At 47.3% G+C, this 17,948-nt stretch overlaps 1 protein-coding gene across 1 annotated transcript in view; it reads left to right on the forward strand.

The window, feature by feature from the left end:
- AFG3L2 (AFG3 like matrix AAA peptidase subunit 2) overlaps positions 1–17,948 on the forward strand; it is an 84,802-nt gene that overhangs the window by 17,171 nt on the left and 49,683 nt on the right. Inside the window, exons 4-5 of the mRNA XM_082258303.1 lie at positions 15,245–15,351; positions 15,656–15,808. Coding sequence (XP_082114429.1) covers positions 15,245–15,351; positions 15,656–15,808 — 260 coding nt within the window. The remainder of the gene's footprint in view (positions 1–15,244; positions 15,352–15,655; positions 15,809–17,948) is intronic.

The following is a 17,948-nucleotide window of genomic DNA, read 5'->3' on the forward strand; positions in this document are numbered from 1 at the left end:
CTTCATTGCATGGGCTCAGGGAGACTTTTAAAACACAGTTCACCGTGCCATCAAAAAATGAAAGGTAAAGCTCTATCACTCAAAAAAAGAAGCCACATCTGAACATGATCCAGAACTTCCCCTGTTTACTCTGGGCCAAAGCTCATTTAAAATGTACTGTTGCAATACTGCATGGTGACGACACTAAACTGTCATATATGCTGTGTTGGGAGGAGGACCTAGATGAGAGCCTAGACCGAGCTGATTGGAACACTCTAGCACAGTTTAATTCTAAATCCATCCTTAACACCTCCCCAATAGAAGCTAACTACAAGGTATTCCTGAGATGGTACATGGTCCCGGTCAGGCTGGCAGCAGCGGTTCGCACTGCATCCCCCAACTGTTTTCGGGGATGTGGACTAGCAGGCACTGTCCTCCATACTTGGTGGACCTGCTCGAAGGTGCGCCGATTTTGGATCCGTGTCTATAACTTCATTTATTCATTGACGCAAGTTAACTTGACCAAAGATCCCCAACAAGCTCTCCTGGGTAAACCGATAGCGGGGATACCTAAGCATAACAAACGTCTTATAGCTTTTGTGTTTATAGCAGCTAAGATTACAATCGCACGATCCTGGCGCACCCCAGTAGTGCCATTCGAACTGCTTAAAACCAAGCTGACTTGGATTATGATAAATGAATGGATGGTAGCCTTATTGATGCCTTATTGATGAATGATAAGATGAAATTATTTGACAAGACCTGGGACCCATGGATCCGCTACTTGGCCGGTCCCTCTTAGGAGAGGTCTTTCGGTGCCTTGATACTTTCGGACCGCACGCTCCGGGGACTCATCCCCTAGGGGGGTGCTGGACCTGGATGTCGACCTCTTCCCTTTTTACCCAGTCGCTGTTGCTCTCCTTCCCCATCCCCCGTCCCCTCCCTGATACCTCTCTTTGCTCTTTGGATCTTTTGATCCCGTCTTGCCTTCCCTTCCTTTCTTATTTTCCCTTCTTCTATACCTTTTCTTTTCTCTCACAGTGCATTGATAGCGGGATGTCGCATTTCACAGTCAGGTTCGCTAGAATGGGGGTGGGGGTCGGGGTCCGCTTCCCCCTGGGGGCGCAGTGTGTTCCCGTAGGGGGCGCCCGGGGGGGGGACCTGGACAATCCGCTCCTTCGTGTATTGAAGAGAGCAATCAGTACCTGCTCTAACTTGGTTCGGCTGCCAATGTTCCTATTGTTTTGTTTTTCCGACTCCTGCTGTTAACGATATTTCTCTATCGCTCATTGACAGACGTAGTCCTCGGTGATACAGCACCTTCGGGTTATGTTGCCTCCACAGGAGTAGGACTAGACAGGAAATTAAAATGCTCTGGCCACACCCTAGGGGCAGTCCCAGAGGGTATATCCTCTCTCTCTCTGCCTCAGCAAATCAGTTATTTTCTGTCTAGTTAGGAGTAAGGACCTAGATACCTTGCTGGGATCTTCGGTCCTGGCAAGATTTTTTTCTTAAAAAGATTTTTTAGACAGCTTTTTTCTCCAGTGTTCCTGTGAGATCTTCAAGCAAGAAAGCTGAACTGGGCGACGGGCTGGATGTTGAGATCCGGTGGTCACCCCAGTTCAGCCTACGAGCGCGTGCAGGCCATAGCTCCGCGCTGGGTCGGCCGCGACAAAGTCCCATTAAGGGACTGACCCCGCGAGTTAAACGTCTCGCTGAAACGCCAAAGACCATGAGTCACGGCGTCCGTATTGGTCGACAGCCCTCCCGCCCCGGTGGAGAGGGGTACTGTCAGGAGTTGGTGCCCGCCTGGTTCCGGTATGGTGAGTAGTATGTTCCCCCTTTTCCCCCTGACGGGTCTTGTGGTGAACGCGGGCCCCTCTCTGTATGGTAAGATATGGTAGAGTCCCCCTCTATCCTATAACATGGCACAGATCCCCCTACTTTGAGTCTAATTTTATGTGCAAAAAGCCAGGAGGCTTGGTTTGGGAGCTAACAATCTAATTGTATACATGTTTAAAAGATTGTAATCAGTGGCAGTCTGGGAATCTTACTGTGATAAGAATAAGGTACCTACCAGTCAGAAGCCACGGACATGTAGACTGCCTTCCTAGTCAAATCTCCAGCTATAGCAGGCCTTCCGAAGGCCATGAGGTCCGCCAGGGCCGTTACCCCCAACCACGCCAAAAATCCCCATGCAGAGATAGTGTTGTGTGCCCTGCAGCACACCGCTATTCGGTACAGGCCGCCGCCATTTTTTTGCTGGATTGCACGAGCCGCCATTTTGGCGTAGCCTCGTGTCTCCAGCATGGGGGCGGCCATGTTTGAGGTGATCCAAACACCTCGTGGAGCTAGGGGAGGCGCCGGAAGGCGTGCAGAGGGGCGGAGCCGCCTCCTTTCTTCCTGGGCAGCCAGCCAAAAGACTTCCTGTTTGTCAAGACAGCGCTGTAACCTGTTAAACTCTGAGCATCAAGTGGTGAGCCTGGGGGTCTATCTCTCTCTCTCTCTCTCTCGATCGATAGGGATCCCTAGCAGGTAACACTAAGGGGCTTTTGTGGCGCTGGGGGTCTGTGAAAAAAAAAAAAAAAAGTTTTTTATTTTTGAATTATATTATCCGGGAAGTTACTGGAATAATCATGGACCCTGCCACACAAATTCCCCCACCTGTTTCCCTCGAGGGGGCCACGGGACCCGCCGGTGCAGTGTAGAGGCATTTACAGCAATTTTGGAGTCTATGGTGGCTCGGGTGGAGGCGGCCTGTCAGGGACGAGGGTCAAGGAAGCGACCCCCGCCTACCCCTATATTATCTGACACCTCTGACTCAGATTCAGAGATGGTCACTGCAGTTGCAGGTCCCTCTGCAAGGGCTGTTACCTCAGGTAAAGCTCCCTCAGACAGTGAGGAGGACGTTTCTTCTCCCGCTATAATTCAGGAAGAAGCATTGGTGGACGCACTAGTTGTGGCAGTGCAGGAAACCTTAAAACTTGAGGTTTTACCGGCAAAAGCAACTGATACAGAGATTCCTTTTGGTACTAACAAGCCCATCAAAACGGTGAAGGTTTTTCCTGTACCCAAGTGTTTTGGTAATAAGATTAAAGGAGAATGGGAGCATTCTAAACGTACCTTTACTATTTCCAAGCGTATTGCTAGACGCTATCCGTTTGAGGAATCCATCATTAAGAAATGGACGGTACCACCAGTGGTGGATCCACCTATTTCCAGGCTGAATAAAGCCACGGTTATCCCAGTGGAGGACACTTCGTCCTTTAAGGATCTGGTGGATCGAAAGATGGAAGCAGAGTCCCGCACCATCTTCTCTCTGATAGGGTCAGCATTTAGACCAGTAATTGTTGTTGGTCTAGTTTCCCAGACACTTACGGAATGGGCGAGATTGGTACGCCAAGACCTTAGGGGAAAAGATATTCCCCAGGAAACATCTGATTTGATGGAACAGATTATACAAGGGCTACAGTTTATCTGTGACGCAGCCTTGGACACTACTCCCCTATTAGGGCATGCATCTATGTCAGCGGTAATCCTCAGACGTGTGCTGTGGTTAAAATGCTGGTCAGCTGACCTAGGTTCCAAAAAGACCTTGACGAATCTCCCCTTTCAGGGGAATCGTCTATTTGGGGCCACCCTAGATGAAATCATTAAGGATGCCACTGGGGGCAAGAGCACTTTTTTGCCACAGGCTGCTAAAGCTAAGGGACCTCGCAACAAGCGAGGACCTTTCTTTACCGCCCATAAAGGGTTCGCACGCCCGGCTGGAACAAGCGGGAAAGGCAAGACTCCTCCAGGAGGGTTCAAGAAAGGCTGGTCGGACAAACAGAGGACCAACTCAGCCAAACCCGAAGCAAAGGAGTACACAGCCTGAAGGTGCGCCCCCACCCGGTTTGAGGGTGGGGGAACGTTTTCACCGGTATTCAGGACATTAGATCGAGCATCAACTACTACTACCGGTGCGATTCTTCCCTTCCAACATTTAAGTACTACAGGGAGCGGTAGTCACGGTTCCCTGAATAGATCTTTTCCTTTACCTTTTCCTAAGATTAGTCTCAATTCCCCACAGGAATCGGATCTGGTTGACCAGACAGGCCAAGAAGCCTCTAGCCGGGTGACTTCTGTCCCTGAGGTTCAACCAGAAAAGATCACCCTTCCTTATAGCAATCAGGTATCTGATAAATGTGTGGGAACAGAAAACGACCAGACTTTCTCGGATGGTCGGGGCCAGATAGCTCTAGGGACGCCTGGTTCAGATCCAGTCAGCACCAGTGGTCCTAGAAATTCTAGGCTGGCCTCGTCAAGCCGGCCTGGACGACTTGGACAGGCTAGTCGCAGACGTTCTGTGGGAACTTCGTCTCAGGGAGTGTCTGTGGTCTCAAGGACCAATTTACCATCGTGCTTTACAGTCGCTGGTTTTAATGGCCTGGCCATTGAGACCCAAGTACTGAAGGACAGAGGGTTGTCAGCTTCAGTCATTCCTACCCTTATTAAAGCAAGGAAAGCGACTTCCAGCAAGGTCTATTATCACACATGGAAGACTTATATTGCGTGGTGCGAATCTTTAGGATTTCCTCCACGTACCTATTCGGTGACTCGAATATTGGCTTTTTTGCAACAAGGGGTTGAGCAGAAGCTAGCCTTGAGCACCATCAAGGGTCAAGTTTCAGCTTTAGCAATCTTCTTTCAGAAACCTTTAGCTACCAAGTCCTTGGTGCGGAATTTCATCCAGGGGGTGCGGCACCTGGCTCCACCAGTCCGCGCGCCCTTACCGCCCTGGGATCTTAATTTAGTTTTGTTGGTTCTACAGAAACCTCCCTTTGAAAACATCAGGGAGATTCCCTTGTTTACTTTATCCCAGAAGGTGGCCTTCTTGGTGGCTATCACTTCTGCTCGCAGGGTGTCAGAACTGGCTGCATTATCATGCCAGTCCCCATACCTAGTGATTCAGAGGGATAAGGTAGTACTTCATCCTAAGCCATCCTTTCTTCCTAAGGTGGTTTCAGATTTTCATCTGAATGAAGATATTGTACTACCTTCCTTGTGTCCTCAGCCCAAGCATCATCGGGAACATGCGTTGCATTCCTTGGATGTGGTTCGGGCAATCAGAGTATACCTGAAAGCTACGGAATCATTCCGTAAGACGGATTCACTTTTTGTGATCACGGATGGCCCCAGAAAGGGTTTGCCTGCATCTGCCGCGAACATTGCCAAATGGATTAGACAGACGGTGGTACAGGCTTATTCTATTAAGATCAGAGTCCTCCGTTCCCTGTTAGGGCGCACTCCACTCGAGCGCTCAGTACTTCCTGGGCCTTTCGCCATCAGGCGTCAGTGGTCCAGGTATGTAAGGCGGCCACCTGGTCGTCGGTACATACCTTTACAAAATTCTATAAAATTGATGTGACGGCATCGGCGGATGCTTCATTTGGCCGCAAGGTTTTGCAGGCCGCAATTTGAGGAGACCGGTGGTCTACCTCAAGAGTTTTTTTCTGTTTGAAAAATTTCTTTTTCTCTTACGTCCTCCGACAGTCGCCGCCTCTTCATATTCGTCACATATGGGGTATTAGACTTTGCTCCGAAGGAGTAGCTAGGCAACAGAATATGTTAACATTAAAGCTTTTAACATATCCCACCCTCAAGGGGTGGTCCCCTCAGTCAATACCCTCCTACTTCCTGCAACCATATCTCAGTTTTAATGTCTAGCTTGTCAGGAGTGGCTGGCTTTTCCTGTGCTGGGGCTTTCTGCCCCAGACTCTTTCTTCTTTTTGATATTTTGTTTGAGTTTTCTCTCTACCTTTACTTAGCTGTTATTTTTGTCAGCGTTAGTTAGTTCTTCTGATGAAGAGGATCATGCGGGCTGGGTCTCGGGCTGATCCCCCTGGTCGCAGGTCGTGGGTCAGTGGCTTCCCAGCCTGCCATCGAGCGTTCAGCCAGGTAACGCTCCTGGCACAGTGAACGACCCATCCCTGTTCGGTGCAGGGATGATTGGTGAGGTGGCTACCTCACTGGACGCTGTGCGGTTTCTTAACCCCCATTTTGTGCGTCTTGAATTGCGACTCTCCCTGCCTCATGTGCAGCGGCTTGTTCGCCTGTGCGGGTCCCCCACGCCATTAAGAGGTAAGTGTATCTATGTGGGGACCTTTCTGTCTGGGGGGGTGTCAGTCTGGGACTGTGTAACCTGCCTCTATTCACACTGCTTGTCTCCCTATCTCTCGGCTGCATGCTGTGGGCTGCAAGGGGGGGGGGGGGGAGCTGTGTGACACTGTGTGTGTCAGTCTGGTCAGTGTGAAAAGCTGTGTGCTGTGGGGCATGTTTTTTTGGCATGTTTGGGCATTTACAGCGATCGCTGCGGCGATCTGACATGTGTTCTTATACATGGATGACATGTGTGAATTACTACACTGTGGAGCGGCGTTTTCGGCGCCAAACGGCGCCATTTTGCCTACACTCGCTCCGGCCGCATGTTTTACATGCATGGCGGCCATTTTCTTGTAGCCTCCATAGGCTTTCATAGAGCGCCCTGGCAGCATCACTTCCTCTTTCCAGGAACACCGATCGAGGCAGCAGCAGCGGCGAGGGTCTCCTCAGGTTTTATCCTTCTGTTCTTGCTATCCATTGCCTGTGTTCAGTTTGCATATTCCCTGTGGGGGTCTCATTGTGCTTGAGTGTGGTGCGGTGGGCTGCGCTTGCCGCGCTTGCTTAAAGGGGCAGTTAACCCTTTATTGTCTGGTATTACAGGGGCAATGGATTCTCAGGAGGGCAAATTTCCTACCGCCTTGGTGGAAAGCCAGGGGACCGCTGTTTCCCCCCCAGGGGGGGATTTAGCCACTATTGTGGCTGGCCTTGCTGCTCAGGTGCAGATGCTGGTGGCTGCTTAACCTACTAAAAGACCCAGAATTGCTCTTTCCTCTGATTCTGAGGGTGAAGGGGATGGGGTTGTTATGGCGGGGGCCTCCTTATCGGTGTCCCGCTCCTCCCTAGATCTAGTGGGGTCCGAAGTGGAGGCTGAAGTTGAGGGGGTTGATAATTCTCCCCCTGGCTCGCCTGAAGAGCTTGCAATCATGGATGAATTGATTGCTTCCATAAAGCAAACATTGCGTTTGCAGGATGAAGTGTGTCCCCCCGCTGCCTTGGCGGCTTATGGGACGCAGAGAAAACGCAGGACACCGCAGGTTTTTCCCTGCAATGATGATTTTCAGCGCGCTGTTAAGGAACAATGGCGCAATCTGCGCAAACCTTTTGCTGTACCAAGTAGGTTCAAGCTGTGTTATCCTTTCTCGCCTTCCACTGATGAAAGGTGGTGTGTACCTCCCCCAGTGGATCACGCAATTGCGGTTTTGAACAAGGCCACTGCGATTCCTGCAGAGGATTCCCCTGTGTTCCGTGATGCCACGGATAGGAGATTGGAGTCTCTTGCCCGTCATACTTATTCTGTTACGGGTTCTATGCTTAAAGCTCTGTTTGCCTCTCTCATGGCGGCCCAGGCGATCGCAAGTTGGACGCAGATGCTTAGGCGCGTCCTAGTGCCCGACTCGGCCTCGCCGGCGACCCTGGATATGGTGGATCAAATCCACCAGGGTGTCATGTATCTGTGTGATGCGGACCTGGACCTGGTTCCATTGGCTGCACGTGTGCACAGCGTGGCGGTGTTGTCTCGCCGCCTGGTTTGGTTAAAATGTTGGTCGGTAAACCAATCTTCGCGTAAGACCTTAGCCAATCTACCTTATGATGGGTCTCGCCTTTTTGGGGAGTCCTTGGATGTGTTGATTAAGGGGATCACCGGGGGTAAGAGCACTCTCTTGCCCCATTTCCCCAAGGCTAAGGGGGCTTCTGGGAAGAAGCATGCTAATTTTCGGCCCCCTCAGGGGTCCTTTCGTGCCTTTCGGCCGCACTACAAGGGCAAGCCGTTCAAAGGTCAAGGCTCTCAGAAGAAGCCCTGGTCTGGGAAACAGAAGTCCGGCCAATCCGGATCTGCAGCCCATAACAGTTCGGCCTGAAGGGGCGCCCTCACCCAGTTTTGGGGTGGGGGGACGCTTGCTCGGTTTTCTTCAACCCTGGTTGGCCCGTGTGCGGGACAGGTGGGTTCAGGAGATCGTTCGGTCTGGTTACAAGATCGAGTTTCTCTCTCGGCCGGAGAGCAGATTTTTTCCCTCAAATCTTCAACTGTCTCCAGAGCGTTTGCGGGACCTGCACCTGGCGGTGCGGGACCTGAGGGCTCAGGGAGTGGTGGTTCCGGTGCCTCATCGGGACAGATTTCGGGGGTTTTATTCCAATCTGTTCACCGTGCCCAGAAAGGAGGGCAAGGTTCGTCCAATTCTGGACTTGAAGGCTCTGAACCGCTCTGTGAGGGTTCGCAAGTTCCGCATGGAATCCCTGCGGTCGGTGGTGGCTGCCCTGGTTCCGGGGGAATTCATGGCCTCCATCGATTTGAAGGATGCGTATCTTCACATCCCCATTTTCGAGGGTCACCAGAGGTTCCTTCGATTTGCCATTGCGGAGGATCACTACCAGTTCGTGGCGTTGCCTTTTGGTCTCGCCTCGGCTCCGCGGGTCTTCACCAAGGTGCTTGCACCGGTTCTGGCATTACTGAGGGCCCAGGGCATTTCTGTCCTGGGGTATCTGGACGACATTCTGGTTCGGTCTGCGACCAGCCAGGGTCTGGAGAAGGACCTGTCTGTCACGATGCAAACTCTGCAGGAGTTTGGTTGGTCGATAAATTTTCCAAAGTCGACACTGAGTCCGTCGGTTCGTCTTCCCTACCTGGGAATGATTCTGGACTCGGTGCAGGCGAAGGTCTTCCTGCCGGAAGACAAACTCAGAACTCTTCAGGAGGAGGTCAGGTCCCTCAGGGACGTTTTGCACTCGTCTCTGCGGACGTGCATGAGATGTCTGGGATTGATGGTCTCGGCTTTCGAGGCGATTCCCTTCGCCCAGTTTCACACGCGGGGTCTCCAAGCGGAGATCCTGTCCAGGTGGGACGGGCGACCTCAATCTCTGGATCTTCAAATCTCGTTGAGTCATCGCACCAGAAGAAACCTTCTGTGGTGGCTCCAGTCCCCGATGGTGTCCGGGGGCAAGTCGTTTCGTCCTGTCTCGTGGACGGTGATCACCACGGATGCCAGCCTGTCGGGCTGGGGTGGTGTTCTGGGCGTTCTGTCCGCCCAGGGAACTTGGTCAGAGGGGGAGTCTTCCCTTCCGATCGACATTCTGGAATTGCGTGCGATAAAGCTCTGTCTTCATCGCTGGACGGACCGGCTGCAGGGCTGCCCGGTTCGGGTGCAGACGGACAATGCCACGGCGGTGGCCTACATCAACCACCAAGGGGGCACCAGGAGTGCCCGAGCGGCTCGAGAAGTGGCCGACATTCTGTCTTGGGCCGAGACTCATGTCCCGGCGATAACGGCGGTTCACATTCCGGGAGTGGAGAATTGGCAGGCGGACTATCTGAGTCGCCAGACCCTGGATCAGGGGGAATGGTCTATCCACCCGGCTGTCTTCCGGATGTTGTGCGCGAAGTGGGGTCTTCCAGATGTGGACCTGTTCGCGTCTCGTCTCAACAACAAGGTGAAAAGGTTCGTGGCAAGGACGCGCGACCCTCGGCAGACGCGTCGGACGCGTTAGTGGCCCCGTGGCATCAGTACAGGCTGATGTACGCGTTTCCACCGATTCAGTTGCTGTCCAGGTTCCTTCGGTGGCGTCTGCCTCTTCGAGACGATCTACTGTCTCAAGGACCGATATACCATCCTGCTTTACAGTCGCTGGCTTTGACGGCCTGGCTGTTGAGACCGAGGTCCTGAAGGAGAGGGGTCTCTCTCCAGAGGTCGTTCATACTTGATCAACGCGAGGAAGTCTTCCTCGGGGAAGGTTTATTACCGTACTTGGAAGGCCTATTTTGCCTGGTGTGAGTCCGGGGGGTTTTCACCCCGCACGTACTCGGTTTCCCGTGTGCTGTCTTTTCTTCAAACGGGTGTTGATCAGCGTTTGGCGCTGGCTACGATAAAGGGTCAGGTGTCTGCACTGGCCGTTCTGTTTCAACGTCCCGTGGCTTCCAACTCCTTGGTTGGCACTTTTGTTCAGGGTGTGCGGCATCTGGTTCCTCCTAGGAGGGATCCTTTGCCCCCTTGGGACTTGAATCTCGTTCTGTCTGTGTTGCAACGTGCTCCTTTTGAACAGATCAGGGAGATCTCGTTGTCTATGTTGTCCAAAAAGGTCGCCTTTTTGGTGGCGATCACTTCGGCTCGCAGAGTGTCGGAGATGGCAGCTTTGTCCTGCAAGTCTCCGTACCTGGTTGTTCATTTGGATAAGGTGGTCTTACGACCTAATCCTTCTTTTCTTCCGAAACGAGTTTCGGAATTCCATCTTAATGAGGATATTGTCTTACCTTCGCTGTGCGCGAAGCCTAAACATCCAAAGGAGGTGAGATTGCATTCTCTGGATGTTGTTCGGGCGATAAGGGTTTACCTTAAATCGACTGAGTCTTTTCGAAAGACGGACTCCTTGTTTGTTCTTCCAGAGGGTCCTCGGAAGGGCATGGCGGCTTCGGCCTCTACCATCGCCAAATGGATCAGGCAGACCATTGAACAGGCCTATGCTTTGCAGGGGAAGGTTCCCCCTGTGCCTGTGAAGGCGCACTCTACTAGATCTTTGAGTACGTCTTGGGCCTGTCGTCATGGGGCTTCTGTAGCCCAGGTGTGTAAGGCGGCGACCTGGTTGACCGTGCACACGTTCACAAGATTCTACAAAGTAGATGTCCAGGCATCGGCGGATGCTTCCTTTGGCCGCAAGGTTCTTAGTGCGGCAGTTCCCTAGGGTCCCTTGTTAGGGACCTCTGGCTGTTGGGATAAGTTTTTATATCCCCTGGTTTTTTGTCTTTTCCTGGGTTGTTGCTCCTGTTGAGCACTTGTTTTTTTTTTTTCTGTTGCCCAGCTGGTTTCCTTCCTTTGGTAAGGTTCCTTTCTTTGATGCGGAGACTGCGTTGCCTTTTCGGCGCGGATGCGTTTCCCACCCCTCATGTTTGCACTGCTTTGGGACGTCCCCATATGTGACGAATATGAAGAGGCGGCGACTGTCGGAGGACGTAAGAGAAAACGGAATTTTTGTAAAATCTTACCTGTAAAATTCCTTTCTCTGAGTCCTCCGACAGTCGCCGCCCCCGCCCCTCTTTTGGGGTTTGGTTGTATACTCTACTGCTATTCCACTAAAACTGAGATATGGTTGCAGGAAGTAGGAGGGTATTGACTGAGGGGACCACCCCTTGAGGGTGGGATATGTTAAAAGCTTTAATGTTAACATATTCTGTTGCCTAGCTACTCCTTCGGAGCAAAGTCTAATACCCCATATGTGACGAATATGAAGAGGCGGCGACTGTCTGAGGACTCAGAGAAAGGAATTTTACAGGTAAGATTTTACAAAAATTCCGTTTTTGTTGAGTCTCATCATTAAGGATGAGCATTGTAAACTTCTAGTTGGCACCGGTTGGGCCTTCTAGATTGGGATTTGATTTCCATTTTCCCACCCCTCATTTGTGATACTGCTCTGGGACGTCCCGAAGGTGCTGTATCACCGAGGACTACGTCTGTCAATGAGCGATAGAGAAAAATGGATTTTTGTAAAATCTTACCGTAAAATCCTTTTCTCTTAGCTCATTGACAGACGTAGTCCCCGCCCCTCTGTTTTGGAGTTGGGTTGGGTTAAAATCTCTAAAGACTGCTTTTTGACATAACTGATTTGCTGAGGCAGAGAGAGAGAGGATATACCCTCTGGGACTGCCCCTAGGGTGTGGCCAGAGCATTTTAATTTCCTGTCTAGTCCTACTCCTGTGGAGGCAACATAACCCGAAGGTGCTGTATCACCGAGGACTACGTCTGTCAATGAGCTAAGAGAAAAGGATTTTACGGTAAGATTTTACAAAAATCCATTTTTGCTTGTGCATATTTCATGTTTTATGTACCATATGTTCCATGCTGCTTTCAATTTCTATGGTTGAGCCAATTTGGCTCGTTATGCACTGTTGTACCTTTTCTGAAAACTCAATAAAAATTATTGAACATTAAAATGTTCTGTTGCAAAGTGGAATACTGTTCTGTGGTGAGATTAATATAAATTTGCCATTCTGGCAGCTAGGGGCGCAATGTCTTCCTGACTAAATAAGAGAGGGACCTCCTGGCTTGGTATCAGCGCTCAGTTCAAAAGCCAGCCTGCATCTCTGATAGTAAAGGGGGTGCATTCGTGGATATGGAACAGATATCCTCAATGCAGAAGGATAAATCTGGATTTTAGAACAGCATGTGTTTCCATCCAGATGACGTGTTTTTTCATGGAAGGCCTTGCATATTTCAGCAGGACAATGATAAACCACATACTACCTCTATGACCATAGCATGGCTTTGTGGTAGAAGAGTCCTGGTACTTAACTGGCCTGTCTGCAGTCCAGACCTTTCACCAATTAATGATGTTTGGCGCGTCTTACATGAAAGAAGACCCATGGCTGTTGAACAGTAAGAATCCTATATCAGGCAAGAATAGAGCAACATTCCTTTTCTAAAACTCCAGCAACTGGTCTCCTCAGTTCCCAGATATTTACGTAGTGTTGTTTAAAGAAGAGGGGATTCTACACCGTGGTAAACATGGCCCTGTGCCAACTTTTTTGAGCTGTGTTACTGCCATCAGTTTCAAAATTGCCCTATTTTTTTTTCTTCAAATGGTACATTTTCTCAGTTAAAACATTTGACATGTTTTCTATTGTAAATAAAATATGGGATTATAAGATTTGTAAATCATTGCATTTTGTTTTAATGTATATTTAACACAACCTCTCAACCTTTTTTGGAATTGGGGTTTTACAATGAAAAAAACATAAGATAAAGAGAAATATTTTAACATAAGAGAAGTATTTTAACATATTCAAAGAGGCAAAATAAAGAACTGCATTCAAACAGCATCTACAGATAAAGATTATACCTGAATAAAAACACAAGAAAAACTTTTCAGTCCTTATTCAACCAAGATAGCAATATATGTAATGTTGAGTGAAAAAATGAAAAATCTGCACTAATTCATAAAGCAATATAATAACAATGGTGCAAAGACAATGTGATGTAATCAAACATGCACAAAAAAGATATGATGCATATGAAAATCAAAAAGCATGATACATAAAAATCATAATATGTAATGTTCAATCCAATAAGGTAAGTGATGGGTGCACAAATGGAATGATAAAGTCTGATGATAAAACCGTGCACAAGCAATAAGCCAATATAGAAGTGTCTGAAGTGATGATTCCTCAAATAAAACAAGTGAAAATGTAATTCCAAAACAATGTTGCTAGAAGATAAAATGTGTCACTCCTGTGAATAAACGTAAAATGTGTGCAATGGCCGCTCACCTCAATACACACTCAAGTGAGCGTGGATGCTCCTTAAGATGTACCCCGGACTGCTTATACTGTAGGATGGATGGTGGGGTAACATATGCTTTTTGATTTTCATATGCATCATGTCTTTTTTGTGCATGTTTGATTACATCACATTGTCTTTGCACCATTTATTATTATTATATTGCTTTATGAATTAGCGCCGATTTTTTATAACTTTTTCACACCTTACTGTACACGGTGGAGACACCAAATAGAATTGGCTGCTTTTTCTGTTCTATTCTATCATTTTTTCTTTTATTAGAGTTATCACGTTTTTTGGCACATACCATTGGTCTTGCTCATTAGTCTTACCCCTCAGGTAGCGCATTGGTTCTCCCACATTTCTGATATGTAATGTTGTACTGTGAAGTATGGAAGCACCCTTTGCCTTGGAAACTGATATTGTCTCCTTTAGCAGAAGTTAGTTCCTGTAGTCAGGGTCTGTGACATTGACTTGGTGACATTTTTGACCACTCCAACAGTTCTTCAGTTGCAAAATGTTGTGTGTTAACTTGCATGAACTGTCTGTTTTCAAATAAATGGGATTTTAATCCAAGCTGTAACCGGCCCTTCCATAATCCTAATGTTTTTTGTTTTTGAGCATTACTTGCTGGATTAGCTAATGTCCTTTTGGATCATTCTTGTGTTTGAAAGATCCCTTTCAAGCTTAAGTTCAACCTTTTGAACAGATGGCCTCACATGCTCATCAAGCACACTTTGATATGATGCAAAATTCCTTGTTGATTCAATAACTGCAAGCCACCCAGGCCCTAAAGCTGCAAAGCAATGGCAAACCATAGCATTTCCACTATCTTGCTTCCCAGTTGATATGAGGTTCTTCCCATTAAATGATTTCTTTGGTTTGTGCCGAGCAATTCTACTGTCATTGTGGTCAAAACCCCCACCCTATCTTTAATTCACCAATCCACAGTACATTGTTACAGAAAGCCTGGCCTTTTCCTATATTTAAAGGTAAACATTTGTTTTGTTGTAAAGTTCTTGTAATGTCACCTTTTCCTGGAGCTCATCTCATGCAGGTTAAATTGTCCAATTATAGATAAATGCATTTTGCCACCAAGTTACCTGCACATCCCACAATAAAATTTTAGGGCTCTTGAAGACTTTTAGAATCAAACAGCTCTTGGGCAAAGGCCAGTCCTGGAAAAATTGGCAGCTTGAAATCTACTTTACTTGTAGATTGTTTTCCTCACAGTGTATTGATTGGCTCAGAATGCTTTGGTGAAAATATATATTTTAATCAGTCATGGAGTTTGTGTGAGCTCTGTTAAGCACCTCTCCGTGCCTAGCTGTAGCCCGTGTCAGTAGTCCACTTTCCCAGCATATTCATTTTCTTTTTCTTCACCTGAATACAGATTATGGATTTATGAGCGCGAGGATTTATAGTTTCAGGAACAGATGTAGAGTGAGTCAACCGCACCTGTAGCACTGGTAACTGGAGGCAGAGCAAATCGACTACACCTGTACCCTACTTGTTTTCCACTTGTGCTGTATTGACAGAACCAGCATTTGGGTATCTCTGTTGCATCGGCAGAGCTTGCATCTTTTTATCCATATTGCTACTTGTACTGCCTGTGAACCAGAACAGAGTAGCTGCACCTTACCATCTGTACCAGCATCAGCGCTGGCACTGCTACCTGTACTGTCTGTACTGGTATCTGCACTGTAGCTGTACTGTATCCAGTGTAGCAGCAGAGCCAGCATTTAGCATGCCAGCAGAGTGAGCAATTGTTACTAGTATGGTATTTCTATATTTTGTTACATGCAAATCCTTATTTATTTATTTATTTTTTTTCCTTTTAATCCCTTAATCCCTCTGTGTAGATACTGAAGGTAATGAAAAGCATTCCTCTGGTGGAAGTGGGGACTCGGGAGGAGGTGGCAAAAAAGGTGGGAAGAAAGATAAAGATTGGTGGTCAAGGATGTCTAAGGTGACTTTCCCTTCTTCTGCTTTTAATTTTGCCTTTTATTTTTGCTATTTTGAAAGAAGCAAATAAGACGGCATAGTATGGGTACAAAGTACTATGATATCCGACATTTTTGATAATGGAAGTAAACAAAATCTGTAAATCCTCATTTGTCCCAAGTCTCACTACCGCTGGACTTTACCAATTGAGCTTACATCTACCTAAATAATAATGATACGTCTGCATATACATTTTATTATTTTATTGACAATTTGTCTAATTATAGCAGCTTAGCATGTTTTGTATCTCTTGATATTTTAATTTTCAGGGGGAAATTCCTTGGGATGATGATCAATTCCGAACCTACTTTCTGAGCATTTGTGGGTTATGGGTTGCTGCTACTTACTTCGTCTTCTTTAGGAACACTCAAGTAGAGATCACATGGAAAGACTTTGTTAACGACTACCTGTCGGAAGGCCTGGTAAGTAGGAAAAGAGTGCTGACTATGTGACTGGAAGAATTGAACTGTTACCAATAAAGCAGTATTAAACTCGAAACCAAAGTTGTAATAGATTGCAGCTTACCAATCATTAGATATGGTGGCGGCATTAGTGTGTTTTTTTTTTTTTTTTTTTCACCTGATGATCTGGCCAGTAACACACCACCTGTATCATGAATGAACATGGGGGACAGCAGCATTGTTAGTTTGGGGGAAGGGGTGTTAACTGTATTAGTAGATTTAAATACAGGAACTAGTTGAAGCCAGACTCCAGTTCACACTTTATAATTCGTTACAGCAAACTATTGTTCCTTTTTGGGATAAAGGGTTTACGTGAATAAATAAAAGCTGAACATTGTAAGCCCCCCTGCCAGTGTTAGCCACCTCCCGCCCTGCCATATTAGAATATGGTGGGGTGGGAGTGCCATTATCCTGGGAGGACATCCTATGAAATCCTCGCACTCATGCGTTTGGCACATCCTGAAGACATCGCTATACCAGGCCGCCACTGGTACCATGTGATTGCTGTGACCAATCACAGCGATCACATGTCAGGTGGACACAGTGGCTTTCATTAAAAGCAATTCATTGTGTTCTATTATGATCTCTGTGATTGGTCACAGTCTCATGGTACAGAGACCAATCGCAGTGGACCTGTACCATGTGACCAATCTCGGTAATCACAAAAGTACACAATGGCACATAAATGCCATTTTTAAAAATGATTGTATAGAACTACGGGGACTCTTTCCTGCTCCCTGATCACTACCACACCAGTCATGATGCTGTACTGCTCTGGTGAAAGTAACCAAAATAAAAATAAATACAATTGTTAAAGTTTTTTTTTATTTAATTTGTTCTTTTTCAAAAAATTGTGGCAAAAAACTACAACTTCAAAAAACTCACCAGGCCCTTTCTAAATACCTTGAGGTTGCTACCAAAAAGGGGTAATTTGGGGGGTATTTGTACTGTCCTGGCATTTTCGGGCCTCAAGAAATGAAATTGGTCATCAGTTTAACAGGATTGGGTGGTTATGTCTGTGTTTGTGTGTGTGTAATATATAAATATATATTATATACACGGGTGCATTTCAAAATAAAAATCTCAAAGTTTTTATATCAGTAATTCGATTTAAAGAGTGAAACTCATATATTTTATATAGATGTGTTGCACACAGAGTGTTTGTTTATGCAGCTAGTGAGAACCCAAAATTCAGTATCCCATGAAAATTAGAATATTATACAAGACCAATAAAAGAAAAAGGATTTTTAATACAGTAATGTTGGCTTACTGAAAAGTATGTCTATGTACAGTACAGTCTGCGCTCAATACTCGATCGGGGCTCCATTTTACATGAATTACTGCATCAATGCTGCGTGACATGGAGGCGATCAGCCCGTGGCACTGCTGAGGTGTCATGGAAGCCCAGGTTGCTTTTGATAGTGGCCTTCAGCTCATCTGCATTGTTGGGTCTGGTGTCTTTCATTTTCCTCACACCACAGATTCTCTATGTGGTTTAGGTCAGGTGAGTTTTCTGGCAAATTAGCACAGGGATACCATGATTATTAAACAAGGTATTGGTAGTTTATGCAGTGGGGGTAGGTGCCAGGACTTGCTGGAAAACAAAATCAGCATCTCCATAAAGCTAGTCAGCAGAGGGAGCATGAAATCCTCTATAATTTCCTGGTAAAGGGCTGCGCTGACGTTGGACTTGAGAAAACACAGTGGACCAACACAAGCAGATGACATGGTGCTTCATGCAAGATCTCACCTCATGGAGTTTTAATGATCATGAAAACGGTGAGGAATCAGCCCAGAACTACATGGGAGAATCTTCTCAATGATCTCAAGGCAACTGGGACCATAGTCACCAAGAAAGCCAATTGGTAACACTAACACACTACGCTGTGAAGGACTGAAATCCTACAGTGCCCGCAAGATCCCTCTGCTCTAGGAAGCACATGTACAGACCCGTCTGAAGTTTTATAATGAATATCTGAATGATTCAGAGGAGAACTAGGTGAAAGTGTTTGTGGTCAGATGAGACCAAAATTGAGCGCTTTGGCATCAACTCAACTCACCGTGTTAAGAGGAGGAATGCTGCCTATGACCCCAAGAACAC

Source organism: Pelophylax lessonae (genome assembly GCF_965119305.1).
Source record: "Pelophylax lessonae genome assembly, chromosome: 5".
NCBI classification, from domain to species: Eukaryota; Metazoa; Chordata; class Amphibia; order Anura; family Ranidae; genus Pelophylax; species Pelophylax lessonae.